The 18,707-nt window shown below is 41.0% G+C and overlaps 1 protein-coding gene across 10 annotated transcripts in view; it reads left to right on the forward strand.

Moving 5' to 3' along the window:
* Nucleotides 1-18,707, forward strand: part of ASH1L (ASH1 like histone lysine methyltransferase) — a 224,159-nt gene that overhangs the window by 164,588 nt on the left and 40,864 nt on the right. For all 10 annotated transcript variants that reach the window (XM_063655579.1, XM_063655645.1, XM_063655399.1 and 7 more), the window contains 3 exons: nt 14,145-14,218; nt 15,713-15,758; nt 15,872-15,980. In XM_063655579.1, the coding sequence (XP_063511649.1) occupies nt 14,145-14,218; nt 15,713-15,758; nt 15,872-15,980 (229 nt within the window). The remainder of the gene's footprint in view (nt 1-14,144; nt 14,219-15,712; nt 15,759-15,871; nt 15,981-18,707) is intronic.

The raw sequence follows: 18,707 nt of genomic DNA on the forward strand, positions 1-18,707 counted from the left end.
ATTATTCCCATTGCCTGAAAATCTCTTTTTCGGTCTTCCCATGGTTGGTTTCTGCTCATCTTTTAAGGATGATCTTAATGTCAGTATCAGCTTCAATACCATTTTCTTTAAAATAATTTTCCTGATTGTCTCATCAAAAGAGGCTTCGTCTCTCTTTGTTCTAGATAACATCACTCTCTATATCTATAATTACAGTATTTATTTGTCTCCTCCATTAGATTATAATCTCCTGCAGTACAGGATCATTGTCTTTCTTACTCTCCCTGGATTTCCCAGTACCTGGTACATAATAGAAGTTTATCAAATATTTGCCGTACAAATGAAAGAAAAGGAGAAGGCTGGGTGCGGTGGCTCACACCTGTAACCCCAGCAGTTTGGGAGGCCTAGGCAGGCGGATCATGAGGTCACGAGATCAAGACTATCCTGGCTAACACAGTGAAACCCCGTCTCTACTAAAAATACAAAAAATTAGCTGGGCGTGGTGGCAGGCACCTGTAGTCCCAGCTACTTGGGAGGCTGAGGCAGGAGAATGGTGTGAACCCGGGAGGCGGAGCGTGCAGTAAGCCGAGATTGCACCACTGCGCTCCAGCCTGGACAACAGAGTGAGACTCTGTCTCAAAAAAAAAGAAAAAGAAGAAATAAGGATAAAATATTGAATGTAGATGTCAGGTTTTCTTCATATATTCAGTTTGTTTAAACAAAATTGCTTTAAAGGGGTTCATTAAACACATAGTATGAAACCAGGAACACCTTAATTGTATACTTGATGTTGATCCTATGTCTTATAGTGTTTTCTTCAATTATTATTCTCTTGACCCTCTTGACTATGGAGCTCTTGTTTATATTCTGATTAACTAATCTCCTTCTCTCCCTGAGAGAGTTCAGTACCAGCAGAGTGTTTTAATCAGCAGATATAAACAAGTTCTTCAGTAAAGATTAGTTTGCTTGAATTATTCTGTGTTGGGTGGCTGGAGACAGATTTAACTACAAAATGAAGTTACAAGGTTTAATTCTCAGCTACATAAACTTTACGTGTGCTTACTTAATGAAGGTAAGAGTAAGTTCCTTATTCTCTAGGATTAGTGCCAAAGCTCTTTTGAAAGAGTCTTTTGTATATACTAACGAGATCATAGCAGTGGAAGCAGGCTTTCAGCAAATTTAAAATCTGCTAATGATAAATAGGCTTTGAAAATAAGAACTAGGCTGGGCGCGGTGGCTCACACTTGTAATCCCAGCACTTTGGGAGGCTGAGGTGGGCGGATCGCTTGAATCCAGGAGTTCAAGATCACCCCATTGCACTCCGGCATGGGTGACAAGAGTGAGACTCCATCTCAAAAAAAAAAAAAGAAAAGAAAAAAAAAAAAAAAGAGGAATTCTACTTTTGGTATTGAAAGAGTAGATTATATCAGGCCAACCCTCCCGGGAATAACAATTATCCACCTGTAATCCCAGCACTTTGGGAGGCTGAGGCAGGTGGATCACCTGAGGTCAGGTGTTCAAGACCAGCTTGGCCAACATGGTGAAACCACATCTGCACTAAAAATACAAAAATTAGCTGGACATAATGGTGCATGCCTGTAGTCCCAGCTCCTCAAGAGGCTGAGGCACGAGAATCACTTGAAGCTGGGAGGCAGAGGTTTCAGAGAGCCAAGATCATGCTACTGTACTCCAGCCTGGGCAACAGAGCAAGACTCTCAAAAAAAAATAAATAAGAAAAAAATGCATCAACTGGACGAATTTAAAACATAGTAATCCTAAGTCACTGGAGAGCAACCAAAAGCAGGCACAAACTGAAGAAAAATCAATAATTAGAAGAGGAGAAGCACACTGGTTGCATTTCCCACTTGTATAGCTCTTTGTCTGTGGCCAGGTCCCAGTTAGCAGTACAAGTAAGCGCTTAGAAACCTTGAATCTTACTGATTATTTAAGGGCCATGTTTCAGGACAGCTACGGCAGCAGGAAAGTGAGGAATAAAATGCTACTGGGGAAACTGCAAATTTTGCATATAAACTCAAGCCACATATCTAGGTAACTGACCCCCTAAACTATGTATATACAGCCAGAATCCAGTAAAGTTAGTTGAGACTAAAGATACTAAGTAGGGATTTCAGCTGCTGCCTACCCCATGGAAGAGAGTGTTACAGATTTTGGTTCACCCACAGTAACTGCTTGCTCTAATGCAAAGAAAAACTTATTTTCTTTTATTTCTTTCTTATTTTTTATTTTTATTTCTATTTTTTTGAGATGCGGGTCTCATTGTGTTGTTGAGGCTCAAGTGCAGTAGTGCAATCTTGGCTCACTGCAGCCTCTGCCTCCTAGGCTCAAGTGATTCTCCCACTTCAGCCTCCCAAGTAGCTGGGACCACAGGCATGCACCACCACACTTGGCTAATTTTTTGTATTTTTGATAAAGATGGGGTTCCACCATGTTGCTCAGGCTAGTCTCAAACTCTTGAGTTCAAGCAATTTGCCCACCTCAGCCTCCCAAAGTGCTGGGATTACAGGCATGAGCCACTGCGCCTGGCCAAAACCAGTTATTTTCATAGGATAATAACACAATTGAGAATCTCTGCAATGTATTACTTATAATGTCCATAATTCAATCCAAAATTACTGGACGTTAATAAACATGAAAGTAGAACTCATATTAAGGGAGAAGGCAGTCAACACTGACAATTTCCAAGGTCATCCAGATGCTGAGAATAGCAGACAAGGATTTTAAAGTCATTGTTATAACTGTGTTCAAGGATGTAAAGGAAAATATGCTTATAATGAATAAGCAGATAAATCTTAAAAATGGAAACATAAAAATTTTAAAATGAACAGTAGCCAAATGAAAGTCCCAGAACTAAAACATATATGTCTGATTTTAAAACACAAAATGTAGGTTTAATAATAGATTGAAGATGGCAGAAGTGTCAGTTGAACTTGAAAGTATATGAATATAAATTGTCAGCCAGGTGTGATGGTTCACACCTGTAATGCCAGCACTTTGGGAGGCCGAGGCAGGTGGATCACCTGAGGTCAGGAGTTCGAGACCAGCCTGGCCAACATGGCAAAACTCCATCTCTTCCAAAAATACAAAAATTAGCCAGGTGTGGTGGCATGCGCTTGTATTCCCAGCTACTCAGGAGGCTGAGGCAGGGTAGTTGCTTGAACCCAGGAGGCAGAGGTTACAGTGAGCAGAGATTGCGCCACTGTACTCCAGCCTGGGCAACAGAGCAAGACTCTGTCTCAAAAAAAGAAAAAACACGGCCAGGTGCGGTGGCTCACGCCTATAATCCCAGCACTTTGGGAAGCCGAGGCGGGCGGATCATGAGGTCAGGAGATCGAAACCTTCCTGGCTAACATGGTGAAACCCCGTCTCTACTAAAAATACAAAAAAAAAAAATTAGCCGGGCGTGGTGGCGGGCTCGTGTAGTCCCAGCTACTCAGGAGGCTGAGGCAGGAGAATGGTGTGAACCCGGGAGGTAGAGTTTGCAGTGAGCCGAGATCACGCCACTGTACTGCAGCCTGGGTGACAGAGCGAGACTCCGTCTCAAAAAAAAGAAAGAAGAAAAGGTGGGGAAAAAAAGAATGATATTAACTACAGATATCTTTAATAAGATAAGGAAATTCCTTTTTAATTCTGAGAGCTTTCTGCAGAAGTCTTTAGAATTAATTTGTTCTATAGTTGTTTTTTCTTTTAAAGTCTTTGTCAGGTTTTGTATTAGGCATACACTAGCCTCATTAAATGAGTTGGAAAATTATTTTCCTCCTCTGTTTTCTGGAAGACTGGTATTACTTCTTTCTCAAGTATATACCAGACTTCACTAGGGAAGCCATTTAGAACTGAAATTTTTTATGTGAATAATATGGTAAGGTACTCAATTTATTTAAAAGATCTAGACTATTCAGATGTTCATCTTGACTCAGTTTTGATACATTGTATTTCTAAAGGAATTTGTCCATTTTATCTAAATTATTAAAGATATTGGCATAACATTATTTATAACATTCCCTTATTAGTCTCTTAATGAGTCTAGAACCTATAGTGAGATCAACTTTTTTTATTTTGGATACTGGTAAGCCACCACACCCGGCCTAATATCATTCTTAATGGTGAAATGTTGAGTGTTTCCTCCTAAGATTGGAAAGAAGATAGAGTTGTCCACTCTGACTCAGCATTACATGGATGTTCTAGGCAGTGTATTAAGTCAAGAAGATGAGTAAGAGTCATCATAATGATCAGGAAGGAAGAAATGAAACTGTTTCTGTTTATAGATGACATGATTGTTTATATAAAAAAAAAATCCAAAGAGATCCACACCAAAAAAAAAAAAAAGCTACTGGTAGTAGTAGCAGCAAGGTTACTGGAAAATCATCAGTATTAAAAAATCAATTGTATTCTTATAAAACTTAATATACTCTGAACATTTGATGTGGCAGTCATGCTCCTTGGTATTTTCTCAAATAATTTGAAAACATATCTATTGAAAAGAAAAACCTGCACATAGATGTGTGTTTTGTTTTTGTTTTTGTTTTCTTTTGAGATGGAGTCTTGCTCTGTTGCCCAGGCTGGAGTGCAGTAGCGTGATCTTGGCTCTCTGCATTCTCCTTCTCCCAGGTTCAAGCAATTCTTGCACCTCAGCCTCCTGAGTATCTGGGACTGCAGGCATGCGCCACCATGCCCAGCTAATTTTTGTATTTTTAGTAGAGACGGGGTTTCATCATGTTGGCCAGGCTGGTCTCAGACTCCTAACCTCAAGTGATCCACCCACCTTGTCCTTCCGAAGTGCTGGGATTACAGGCATGAGCCACCGTGCCTACCCTCTTTTTTAAAGTCTTAAATAAACATATATTCAGATAATATAAATATATATCTCCAAATAAAGGGTTTATTTGGGAATAATATACAATAATTAGGCTTGGCATGGTGGCTCACACCTGTAATCCCAACACTTTGGGAGGCTGAGGCAGGTAGATCACCTGAGGTCAGAAGTTCGAGACCAGCCTGGGCAACATGGTCTCTACTAAAAATAGAAAAAAAATTAGCCAGGAGTGATAGTGGATGCCTGTAATCCCAGTGACTCAGGAGACTGAGAAAGGAGGATCACTTGAACTCAGGAGGTGGAGGTTGCAATGAGCCAGGATCACACCATTGTACTCCAGCCTGGGTGACAGAGCAAGACTCTGTCTCAAAAAAAAAAGAATTAGTCCAGGCATGGTGGCTCATGCCTGTAATCCCAGCACTTTGGGAGGCCGAGGAGAGAAGATTGCTTGAGGCCAGGAGTTTGAGACCAGCGTAGGCAATGTAGTGAGAACCTCTCCCTATAAAGCAATAACAACATTTGCCAGGTGCGGTGGTACATGCCTACTCAGGAGGCTGAGGCAGGAGGATCACTTGAGCCCAGGAGATTGAGGCTGCATTGAGCTATGATTGCACCAGCGCACTCCAGCCTGGGTGTCGGATCAAGTCCCTGTTTTCTATGAAAAAAAAAAAAAAGAATCGCAATTCAGGACACATAGACCAGGGTAGTCCGTAAGTATGTCTGAAAAACAAAGAGAAAGGCTGGGGTTGTATTGAGCAAAAGAGGAAGGTTGGAAGAAGGTCAGCCAGGCACAGTGGCTCAAGCCTATAATCCCAGCACTTTGGGAGGCTGAGGCTGAGGCTGAGGCTGTTGGATTGCTTGAGCTCAGGAATTTGAGACCAGCCTGGACAACATGATGAAAACCCGTGTATAGAAAAATTTAAAAAGAAAAGAAAAATTTAGCCAGGTATGGTGACATGCACCTGTGGTCCAGCTACTTAGGAGCCTGAGGCAGGAGGATCACCTGAGCCTGGGAGGTTGAGGCTGCAATGAGCTGAGATTGCACCAGTGCACTCCAGCCTGAAAGACAGAGTGAGATCCTGCCTCAAAAACAAAGAAAAGAAAAAGGTCACTGGTACAGTCGTCATTGGTGAGTGGCAGCAGTTACTATATAAGACATAGTCTTAGTTATAGTTAGATCTTTGTGAATTTTCTGTTGAAGTGCAAAATCAGTTCCTGGATCAGGGACCTTAGTGCCCTCCCCCATGGCCTCCTGACTCCATTTTAGTTGGATATGGTATGAATGATTCCATTTTGTCTAATCAACTCTCACACCTCTCTCAAACTTACACCAGCAAACACCCACTGGGGAGTGTTTGCTTAAGCAAAAGTTCCTTAAGCTGATAAACAACTTTAGCAAAGTCTCAGGATATAAAATCAATGTACAAAAATCACTAGCATTCGTATACACCAATAACAGTTAAGCCAAGAGCCAAATCATGATTGAACTCTCATTCACAATTGCCACAAAAGGAATAAAATACCTAGGAATACAGCTAACTAGGGAAGCGAAGGATCTCTATAAGGAGAACTACAAACCACTGCTCAAAGAAATCAGCGAAGACACAAATGGAAAAATATTCCACGCTTATGGATTGGAAGAGTAAATACCTTTAAAATGGCCATACTGCCCAAAGCAATTTATAGATTCAATGCTATTCCCATTAAACTACCATTGAAATTGTTCATAGAGCTAGAAAAAAACTATTTTAACATTCATATGGAACCCAAAAAGAGCCTAAATAGCCGTGGCAATCCTACACAAAAAAAAAGAACAAAGCTGAAGGCATCATGCTACCTGACTTCAAACTATACTACAGGGCTACAGTAATCAAAACAGCATGGTACTGATACAAGAGCAGTCACATAGGCCAGTGAAACAGAATAGAGAACCCAGAAATAAGACTGCACACCTACAACTACGTGATCTTTGACAAACCTGACAAAAACAAGCAATTGGGAAAGGATTCCCTATTCAGTAAATGGTGCTGGAATAACTGGTTAGCCATATGCAGAAGGTTGAAACTGGACCCCTTCCTTACAGCATATACAAAAACAAACTCAAGATGGATTAAAAACTTCAGTGTAGGCCAGGCATGGTGGCTCACGCCTGTAATCCCAGCACTTTGGGAGGCTGAGGCACGTGGATCACTTGAGGCCAGCAGTTTGAGACCAGCCTGGCCAACATGGCAAAACCCCATCTCTAATAAAAATGCAAAAATTAGGTGGGTGTGGTGGCACATGCCTATAATCCCAGCTACTTGAGAGGCTGAGGCATGAGAATCACTTGAACCCTGGAGGTGGAGGTTGCATTGAGCTGAGATCACTGCACTCCAGCCTGGGCAACACAGCAAAACTCTGTCTCAAAAAAAAAAAAAGACTTAAATGTAAAACCCAAAACTATAAAAACCTGAAAGACAATCCAGTCAGTACCATTCAGGACATAGGCACAGGCAAAGACTTCATGACGACGCCAAAAGCAATTGTAACAAAAGCAAAAATGGATAGTGTCTAAGAACTTCTGCACAGCAAAATAAACTATGAACAGAGAAAACAACCTATAGAATGGGAGAAAAATTTTGCACACTGCATCTGACAAAGATCTAATATCCAGCATCTATAAGGAACTTAAGTATACAAGAAAAAAACCCATTAAGAAGTGGGCAGTATACAAGAAAAAAACTCATTAAGAAGTGAGCAAGGCCTGGCGTGGTGGCTCACACCTGTAATCCCAGCACTTTGGGAGACCGAGGCAGGCCGATCACTTGAGGTCAGGAGTTTGAGACCAGCCTGGCCAACATGGTGAAACCCCGTCTCTACTAAAAAAAAAAATAGAAAAAATTAGCTGGGCATGGTGGTGCGTGCCTGTAATACCAGCTGTTCAGGAAGCTGAGACAGAATTGCTTGAACTCCGGGTAGCAGAGGTTGCAGTGAGCCGAGATCATGCCACTCCACTCCAGCCTGGGCAAAAAAGTAAGACTCCGTCTCAAAGCAACAATAATAACAATAAAATTTTTTTTAAGACTCTTGGCCAGGCGCAGTGGCTCACATCTGTAAACCCAGCACTTTGGGAGGCCAAGGCAGGCAGATCACCTGAGGTCAGGAGTTCGAGACCATTGGCGAACATGGTGAAACCCTGTCTCTACTTAAAATACAAAAAAATTAGCTGGGCATGGTGGTGGGCTCCTGTAATCCCAGCTACTCGGGAGGCTGAGGCAGGAGAATTGCTTGAACTCAGGAGGCACAGGTTGCGGTGAGCTGAGATTACACCACTGCACTCCAGCCTGGGTGACAGAGTGAGACTCCATCTCCGGAAAAGAAAAAAAAAAAAAAAAAAAATGGGCAAGGGACGTGAACAGACACTTCTCGAAAGACATATATGTGGCCAACAATCATATGTCTCTCCCTCCACTGCCATGGTGTCGGAAGAGGTCTAGCTAAGTCAGACTTTTACCAACACCTAGCAGTAACATAACTACCCCACCACAATGTCAGTGGAGACCCCTTGGGGAATTGGAATTCTAACCATTCCCTAGCAGTAATGGGGAGCTTTCCTATCCCCCAACACTCAGGTTTCAGTGGAGGCCTAGTAGGCAACTTGGACTTTTACTTACAGCTGGCAGTAATGAGGCAGCTTTATCCCTTTTCTGCTGGAGCAGTTTCAGAAAAAGCCAGTTAAAATACAAATTTCATAAAATCTAGAACCTTACACTACTAGAAAAGTGTTTAGCTTTGAATTTAAAATCACATGTTACTTGCCAAGCATGGTGGCTCATGCCTTGAAATCCCAGCACTTTGGGAAGATGATATATGTCCACACCAAGACGTTAGAATTATCTGGCAGATTTTTAAAGCAGTCTTGATAAAAATGCCTTAGTGAGCAATTGTGAACATGCTTGAAACAAATCAAGAAATAGAAGAAGATAATTTTTCATTTTTTATTTTATTTATTTACTTATTTTAATTTTTTGAGACAGGGTCTTGCTCTGTTGCCCAGTCTGGAGTGCAGTGGCGCAATCTCTGCCCACTGTAGCTTCCACCTCCCAGGTTCAAGTGATTTCTCCTACCTCAGCCTCCCGAGTAGCTGGAGTTACAGGCATGTGCCACCACACCCAGCTAATTTTTGTATTTTTAGTAAAGACGGGGTTTTACCACGTTGGCCAGACGGTCTCGAACTCCTGACCTCAAGTGATCCGCCCACCTCACCTCCCAAAGTGCTGGGATTACAGGCGTGAGCCGCTGCACCTGGCCAATAATTTTTTTTAATTAGAATTTTTATAACTGACTCAGTAATTGAAATAAAAAGTTCAGAGATTTTATGAGAGAAATTGAACCAGAAAAAAAAAATGCATTCAGAGATAGACTTAACAGCAGAATGAATGGGACAGAGGAAATAATCTATACACTAGAAGATAGAATAATACCTATTACTCAGTGTATACAACAACATAGAAAATAGAATTAAAAACAAAAAGACTGAGGAGCTTGTGAGAATATGACAAAAAAAGCAAATTTGTGTTATCGGAGTCATGGAAGGAGGGGAAAAAAAGGGCATAGATGAAAAGCACCTTAGTAAATAACGACTGGAAACTTACCAAATTTGGCAGGAGACAGAAATCTCTGTATTCAAGAAGATTAGCAGACTCCAAACAGGATAAACTCAAACAAATATATGCTGAGACACATAATCACATTTCAGAACACTAACAAAACAATTTTAGGCTGGGCAAGATAGGTTGCTCCTGTAATACCAAATACTTTGGGAGTCTGATTGCTTGAGCTCAGAAGTTTGAGACCACCCTGGGCAACATGGTAACACCCTGTCTCTACAAAAAATACAAAAAAAATTAGCCAGGCATGGTTGGCACATGCTTGTCATCCCAACTACTCAGGAGAACGAATCTCAGAAAAAATAAAAAACAAAAAAAAACCACACCAATTTTAAAGCAATGACAGAGAAATTACCCTTACCTATAAGGATAAAACAATTCAAATGACAGTAGATTTCTCATCTGAATCTATGGAGGGCAAATGGAAATGATACAACATTTTTCACATCCTAAAAGCAAAGAATTGTCAACTCCGAATCTTCTAACCAATGAAAATATCTGTCAGGAATTAAGAAGAAATGAAGGCATTCTTAGATTAAGGAAAACTAAGAGAGTTTGTTGCCAGCAGGTGTACCCTATGAGTAAAGGAAGTTCTGTGAACAGAAAGGAAACAATTTTAAAAAAAGACACTTTGGAACATTAGGAAGGAAGAATACAGTAAGCAAAAACATGGATATATACAATAGGCTTTCCTTCTCTTGAGTTTTTTCTAAGTTATGTTTAATCATTGAAGCAAAAATTTTAACACTGCTGTATTGTTTTAGCAACTTTATTAAGATACAATTCACAGACCATCCAATTTACTCTTTTAAAATAGACTATGGTTTTTGATATATTACATTTTTTTAACTTCCAGTAAAATATACAAAGCACAGTTTGCATTTTGATCATTTTTAAGTGGACAATTCGGTGTCATTAAGTACATTCACATTGTTGTACGACCATAACTGCTATCCATCCCCTACTATAACTTTGTACCCATTAAACTGTAATCTCCATTCTCTGTTCCCCTCAGCCTCTGGTAATCACTGTCTATTTCTTTGAAAGTGGGGTTGTATAATACCTGTTCTTTTGTGTCTGCCTTAATTCACTTAGCATAATGTCTTTAAGGTTCATCCATGTTGTAGTACCATCATGTGTTGCTTAACCATGGGGATACATTCTGAGAAATGCATTGTTAGGCAATCTTATAATTATGCAAACATAGAATGTACTAACCAGGCTGTATGGTATAGCCTCTTGCTCCTAAGCTACAAACCTGTATATCATGTTAGTATACTGAATACAGTAGTCAATTGTGACACAGTGGTAAGTATTTACATATCTAAATGTAGAAAAGGTACAGTAAAAATACAATATAAAGGATAAAAAATGGCAGCCCACTCTGGGGCACTTACCTGAATGGAGCTTACAGGACTGTAAGTTCCTCTCAGTGGGTCAGTGATTGAGTGGAGAGTGAATGTGAAGGCCTAGGACATCACTGTTAAACTACTGTAGATTTTATAAACACTGCACACTTAGGCTACACTAAATTTTTATTTTTTGTTCCTCAATAGTAAGTTAATCTTAGCTTTCTGTAGCTTTTTTACTTTATAAACTTTTAATTTTTTAACACTTTGACTCATAATAACTTAGCTTTAAACATGAACACATTGTACAGCTGTACAAGAAAATATTTTATTTATGTGCTTATTTTATAAGCTTTATTTTTAACATTTTTTCTTCTTTTTAAACTTTTTTAGTTAAAAGCGAAAAGAGGGCCAGGCATGGCGGCTCACGCCTGTAATCCCAACACTTTGGGAGGCCAGGGCAGGCAGATCGCTTGAGCCTAGGAGTTTGAGACCAGCCTGGGCAACATGGCAAGACCCTGTCTACAAAAAATAAAAAATCAGCCAGGCATGGTGGCACGTGCCTGTAGTGCCAGCAACTTGGCAGGTAGAAGTGAGAGGATCGCTTTAGTCTGGGAGGTTGAGGCAGCAGTGAGCCATGATCCTGCTATTGTACTCCAGCCTGGATGACAGAGTGAGACACTGTCTTAAAAAAAACAAAAAAGAAAGAGCTAAGACACAAACCCACATTAGCCTAGGCCTACTCAGGGGCAAGATCATCAATATCACTGTTTTCTCGCTCTATGTCTTGTTCTACTGAAAGGTCTTCAGGGGCGGTAACACTCATACACTCATGGAGCTGTCATCTGATATGGTAATAATGTCTTCTGGAATATCTCCTGAAGAATCTGCCTGAGACTGTTTTTTTGGTTTGGTTTGGTTTGGGGTTTTTTTTTTTTTTTTTTTTTTTTGAGACAGAGTCTTGTTCTGTCGCCCAGGCTGGAGTGCAGTGGCAAGATCTCGGCTCACTGCAAGCTCCGTCTCCTGGGTTCACACCGTTCTCCTGCCTCAGCCTCCCGAGTAGCTGGGACTACAGGTGCCCGCCACCACACCCAGCTAATTTTTTGTATTTTTAGTAGAGACAGGGTTTCACCATGTTAACCAGGATGGTCTTGATCTCCTGACCTCATGATCTGCCCACCTTGGCCTCCCAAAGTGCTGGGATTACAGGCATGAACCACCACGCCCAACTCTGGTTGAGACAGAGTCTGTGTCGTTGCCTGCTGGAGTGTAATGGCACGATCTGGGCTCACTGCAACCTCCGCCTCCCAGTTCAAACGATTCTCCTGCCTCAGCCTCCTGAGTAGCTGGGACTACAGGTGTGTGCCACCACACCCAGCTAATTTTTGTAGTTTTAGCAGAGACAGGCTTTCACCACTTTGGCCAGGCTGTTCTCGAACTCCTGACCTCAAGTGATCCACCCACCTCAGCCTCCCAAAGTGCTGGGATTACAGGTGTGGGCTAGCACTCCTGGCAAGGCTGTTTTTTTGTTTTGTTTTGTTTTGTTTTCCTTTTTTTTGAGACCATGTCTCACTCTGTTGCCTGGGCTGGAGTGCAGTATGTGATCTTGGCACACTGCAACCTCCACCTCCACCTCCGCCTCCCAAATTCAAGCGATTCTCCTATTTCAGCCTCCCAAGTACCTGGGATTACAGGCGTGTGCCATCACACCTAGCTAATTTTTGTACTTTTAGTAGAGTTGGGGTTTCACCATGTTGGCCAGGCTGGTCTTGAACTCCTGACCTCAAGTGATCTGCCTGCCTCAGCCTCCCAAAGTGTTGGGATTACAGGCATGAACCATTGCGCCTAGCCAAGGGTGGTTTTTTTGTTTGTTTGATTTTTGGTTTTTTTTGAGACGGAGTCTCGCACTATTGTCCAGGCTGGAGTGCAGTGGTGCAATCTTGGCTCACTGCGACCTCTGCCTCCCAGGTTCAAGCAATTCTCCTGCCTCAGCCTCCTGAGTAGCTGGGATTACAGGTGCCCACCACCACACCCGACTAATTTTTTGTATTTTTAATACAGACGGGGTTTCACTATGTTAGCCAGCCTTGTCTCCAACGCCTGACCTCGGGATCTACCTGCCTCAGCCTCCCGAAGTGCTGGGATTACAGGCATGAGCCACCGCACCCAGCCAAGGATGTTTTTTAATAAGCAGGAGTATACTCTAAAATAATGATGAAAAGTATAGTATATTAATTATATAAACCAGTAACAAAGACATTTTACCAAGTATTAGGTATTATACCTAATTATGTCTGCTATGCTTGTATTCAACTGGTAGCGCTATAGGTTTGTTTACACTAGCATCACCACAAACACGTGATTAACACTTTGCACTGCAAAGTTACGACAGCTAGGAGGAATTTTTCAACTCCCTTATTACCTTCTGGGTCCACCATCATATATGCAGTCCATTGTTGACTAAAACATTGGCACCTGACTATATGTATAAGAATTTCATTCTTTTGGCCAGGTGCGGTGGCTCATGCCTGTAATCCCAGGACTTTGGGAGGCTGCGGCAGGCAGACCACCTTAGGTCGAGAGTTCAAGACCAGCCTGACCAACATAGAGAAACCCTGTCTCTACTAAAAAAAAAAAAAAAAAAAAAACAAAATTAGCTGGTGGTGGTAGCACATGCCTGTAATCCCAGCTACTCAGGAAGCTGAGGCAGGAGAATCGCTTAAACCCAGGAGGCGGAGGTTACAGTGAGCCAAGATGGCACCATTGCACTCTAGCCTGGGCAGCAAGAGCGAAACCTCGTCTCAAAAAAAAAAAAAAGAATTTCATTCTTTTTAAGGCTGAATAATTTTATATAACACAAAAACAAAAAAATCAACAAAAATACTATTTCAATAGGTAGGAAAAAATGTTAAAAGATCATAAATTTGCCCGGAAAACTTCTCGAGTTATTTAAACACAAGAATTTCTCCTTTTTATAATCAACCTTAGGTTATGTGTAATAATGAAGGAGAGCAGGTGCCAGATGCTCTACCCTTAATAATTTTTAATAATAATAAAATATTTAATAAGCTTCATAATGACCTGTGTGTTTTTGGTTGTAGTTTTGCTCTATTTGTTGTTTTATGTAGACTATTATACTTAAAATATATCTTTGGCATATATCATGTGGAGTATGGTGGGAAAGGAGCTAAAATTAAAAATTGGTGATGGAAAAATCCTTAAAGAATTAAATCTTTATCTTTGTAGTCAGTACGTATTAGTTCTTGTAGCTGTTTGACACCTTTGTATAAGCAAATATCAGAATAGGTATTGAAATTGATAGTGTTTTTGTTTCAGGAAAGTATCTAAGACAAAAGAGAATTGACTTCCAGCTTCCTTATGATATCCTTTGGCAGTGGAAACACAATCAGGTACAGAGAGCCTGTTTTACCAGGTTTCATTCTTAAGTGGTAAAGGGGGAGGGGTGGAAATGCAAGTGTTTTTCTTTCCACTTGTTATGTTTTCATCTTAGGAGGTTTTCAGAAGTGTCCCTGTGAAGGTTAGAACTAAGAAAAATGAATTTGCATCCATCTTTAATGTGACCCATTTGCCTTTACTCTTACTGCAAAATAGCAGTAAGTTCCTGCTTTCCTAGGCAACCTTCTGTTGTTATTCTGGACTTTTATTTTGGTAGCAAAGATTTTGTTCTGTAAGAATTCTATTTGATGCAGGTCTCAGGAGAATTTAGATGTACTGCCAGCAGCACTGAGAAATTTCAGACTTTATTTTTGTTGGCTCCTTCCTATCAGTTTGAAATTTATTTTTCACATGCAAAAGAGAGTCTTCTATCAAAGGAAGCAGGGAAATGTTTAACACTCTTGCACTTTTAAAAGATCTTTAAATATATTGGTAACTAAAAATAGGAAGATGTCGTTTTTTTTCTCTTGCTTCCCAAATTGAAAAGTTTCCCTTAGTGATTTTTGTATTAGCTTATAGCCCCCAGGTCTCATATTGAGAACAACCATTGGGAAATAGAAATAGTCATGCAATTGAGGTGAATAGATTTCCTGAGTTCTGCCAAAATGCCACCAAAGGTTTATTTTGGAAAGCCAAAATTGACATTCCCCTCTGCATTGTCTTCTCCAGTGGCCTCTCTTGAATTCTGAGAGTATTAATATGTTAGGTATTTGTCTCAGAGTTTTTAACAATGAAGGAGAGAATGCTTTGAACATACTGACTGGAAAATGATGGTGGGATTATTCCAATATATTAATAAACAGTCTAGCTTTGTGCAAGTTGCTGTTTGTTTTGTACAGTCCCTTATGGCAAAATGCTGGAAGATTGCCTCTCTTCTAATGCATTCTTTTTTTTTTTCTTTCTAATGTCTTCTTGATTATAATATGAGAGCTGCATTTTGCCTGCCTGCCCTCTCTCCTTTATTCACTAAATTAATTGCCTTAATTAAAATTTGAAATGTTTTCCTACAATTCTCAACCTGAAAAGCCAGGGTACTCATCTTTTTAATTTCATGTACCCACCCAGACATCTAAATAAGCCCTATGCATGTTGTTTTCCTTTCTTTTGATAAAAGCAAATAGAATCTTAATTTGTCCAAATGAATAGCTTTTGTCTCCAGTGTGATTTTCATTTAAGTCTATCCAACAACATGCTGAAGAAACATGTAATTCCACTTGTATAAACTATTTAGTGCTTCTTCTGTTGAATCTTATTCTCTCACCTTTTATTTCATAGTAAAAAGAGATCACACCAAGAGTTTCCCTCAAATGTATCCAACCCAAAATGTCTTGTAAATATTTCCAGATGAGCAGAGCACATAGAAAATTTCCTGTATTTTTAGTGATTGATGCTGCCGTCTGGCATTTGAAGTTAAATGCTGTATCAAGATTTTTCTTCTTTTCTTCTAGCTATACAAAAAGCCAGATGTCCCACTATATAAGAAAATTCGTTCAAGTGAGTAACTTAGGAGCTATTTTTTCTGCCTCTATACATTAATGTTCTTCTGAGCCTAGCACTTGAAAAATTATCCTGTACGTTCACAAACTGTTCTTTGCTTTCTTTTCAAGATGTCTACGTTGATGTCAAACCCCTTTCTGGTTACGAAGCTACCACCTGTAACTGTAAGAAGCCAGATGATGACACCAGGAAGGGCTGTGTTGATGACTGCCTCAATAGGTACTGTCATGCTTTGATTTCTCTAAAGCATAGGCTTTAAGGTATATATGTACAACACTTCCTTTGGAGGGTACAGTTAAATAGGCTCTTTGATTTTTCTTCAAGAAGTTGCATAAAGATATATAAACCATAATGGGTGGGCGGAATACAGAAACAGAAAATGAATGAGATTTAGAGTCTTGTGTGTGCCTTCGTTCGTTTAAATCCTTTTTTTTTTTTTTGAGACGGAGTCTCCCTCTGTCTCCCAGGCTGGAGTGCAGTGGCGTGATCTCAGCTCACTGCAAGCTCCACCTCCCGGGTTCACACCATTCTCCTGCCTCAGCCTCCCTAGTAGCCGGGACTGCAGGCACCCGCCACCACACCCAGCTAATTTTTTTGTATTTTTAGTAGAGGCGGGATTTCACCATGTTAGCCAGGATGGTCTCAATCTGACCTCGTGATCCACCTGCCTCGGTCTCCCAAAGTGCTGGGATTACAGGCGTGAGCCACCGCACCCAGCCAATCCTTTTACTATTTATGAGACCTGAGGAAAGTTATTTAATGCATCTAATAAACATAATACCTTACTTTCTCTATGGAGGGTTTGTGGAGATTATATGAAACTGTTGATAAGCAATGTTTGTGAAGTTTTGGCTTTTTTGTTTTGGGGGTATTTTTGGTTTTTTTTAGAGATAGGGTCTCACTGTGTTGCCCAGGCTGGATTCAAACTCCTGGGCTCAAGTAGTTCTCCCACCTCAACCTCCTGAGTAGCTGGAACTATAGGTATGTGATACCGTGCCCAGCTCATAAAACATTAAGCACAGTCCTAGGTACCTTCCTAGCTCTCAATATATGGTTGCCACAATGAGGAAGCAGAATAGGATAGTGGCAGTGAGAGTGAAGAGGAAGGGCATGATGTATTTTAGAAGAAAAGTATGTTGATAAACCATTGGCATATAGGGGATATGCTCTTCATATGGGGATATATTCTCTCTCTGACAATAAAGTGTGGAATCTAACTGAATTGGAGATAAGAATTATGAATTTGGCTGCCATGGTGGCTCATGCCTGTAATCCAAGCACTTTGGGAGACTGAGGCAGACGGATCACCTGAGGTCGGGAGTTCAAGACCAGCCTGACCAACATGGAGAAACCCCATCTCTACTAAAAATACAAAATTAGCCGGGCATGGTGGCTCATGCCTATAATCCCAGCTATGCAGGAGGCTGAGGCAGGAAAATTGCTTGAACCCAGGAGGCGGAGGTTGCAGTGAGCCAAGGTCCTGCCATTGCACTCCAGCCTGGGCAACAAGAGGGAAACTCCATCTCCCAAGAAAAAAAAAAAAAAAAGAATTATGAGTTATGACTTTGATTTGAGTCTATGTAATTTTGTTTTGTTTTGTTTTTCTGAGACGGAGTCTAGCTCTGTTACCCAGGCTGGAGTGCAGTGGCGTGATCTTGGCTCACTGCAACCTCCGCCTCCTGGATTCAAAAGATTCTCCTGCCTCAGCCTCCCAAGTAGCTGGGATTACAGGTGCCCCCCACCATGCCTGGCTAATTTTTGTATTTTTTTAATTTATTGTTTTTGAGACGGAGTCATGCTCTGTCACCAGGCTGGAGTGTGGTGGCGCGATCTCAGCTCACTGCAACCTCCACCTCCCGGGTTCAAGTGATTCTCCTACCTCAGCCTCCCGAGTAGCTGGGACTACAGGCATGAGCCACCACGCCTGGCCAAGAGAGTATATAATTTTAAATGGCACTGAAATTTCAAAATGGAAATGTCTAATAGACAAAGGAGTGGATATAGAATTTGTTGTTTTAGTAACAATGCACATTTGCAGCAAAATAAAAAAGAATCAGTGAATTTTACATCAGTATTTCCTGTTCTGGATAGTTCTCATGGCCAAAAGTAGCTTCTTTCATCTCTAGTCAACTGTCCATGTGGTCTGAAGGGAATCAATGTTTTAGTTCTTCCTGCTTCAGCATGCCAGTTGGGAAATTCTACCTTGCTTGCATCACTGTAAATTCACACCTTATCATTTTATGTATATACAGTTTCACATAGTGTTTTGCATACTGATTTTCTTTACTCACAAATATTTTAAATGCACACTTTTATTAAACAGTGTGGTCCACAAGCTCAGTATTTTTATTTATTTATGACACAGGATATCACTCTGTTGCCCAGGCTGGAGTGCAGTGTCGCCATCAGAGCTCACTACAACTTCGACCTCCCGGACTCAAGCAATCCTTCCATGTTAGCCTCCTGAGTAGCTGAGACTAAAGGCGCATGTCACCACGCCTGGCTAATTTAATTATTTTTAACATAGAGACGGGATCTCGATACTTAGCCCAGGCCGGTCCTGGACCCTTAAATCTCGCTATATGAAGGACAACCTAGATCTACGTTTAGTAGCTGGCTGGGGTGTGACTCTCGTTTTTCTTTTTCTTTTTCTTTTTTTTTTTTTTTTTTGAGACGAAGTTTCATTCTTGTTGCCCAGGCTGGAGTGCAATCTCAGCTCACTGCAGCCTCCACTGCCCGGGTTCAAGCAATTCTCCTGCCTCATCCTTCATCCTTCCAAGTAGCTGGGATTTACAGACACCTGCCGCCGCACCCGGCTGATAATTTTTGTGTTTTTAGTAGAGACAGGGTTTTGCCATGTTGGCCACGCTGGTCTTGAACTCCTGACCTTGGGTGATCCTCTTGCCTCGGCCTCCCAAAGTGCTGGGATTACAGGTGTGAGCCCCT

The sequence above is a fragment of the Pongo pygmaeus genome, chromosome 1, assembly GCF_028885625.2.
Source record: "Pongo pygmaeus isolate AG05252 chromosome 1, NHGRI_mPonPyg2-v2.0_pri, whole genome shotgun sequence".
Lineage (NCBI taxonomy): Eukaryota > Metazoa > Chordata > Mammalia > Primates > Hominidae > Pongo > Pongo pygmaeus.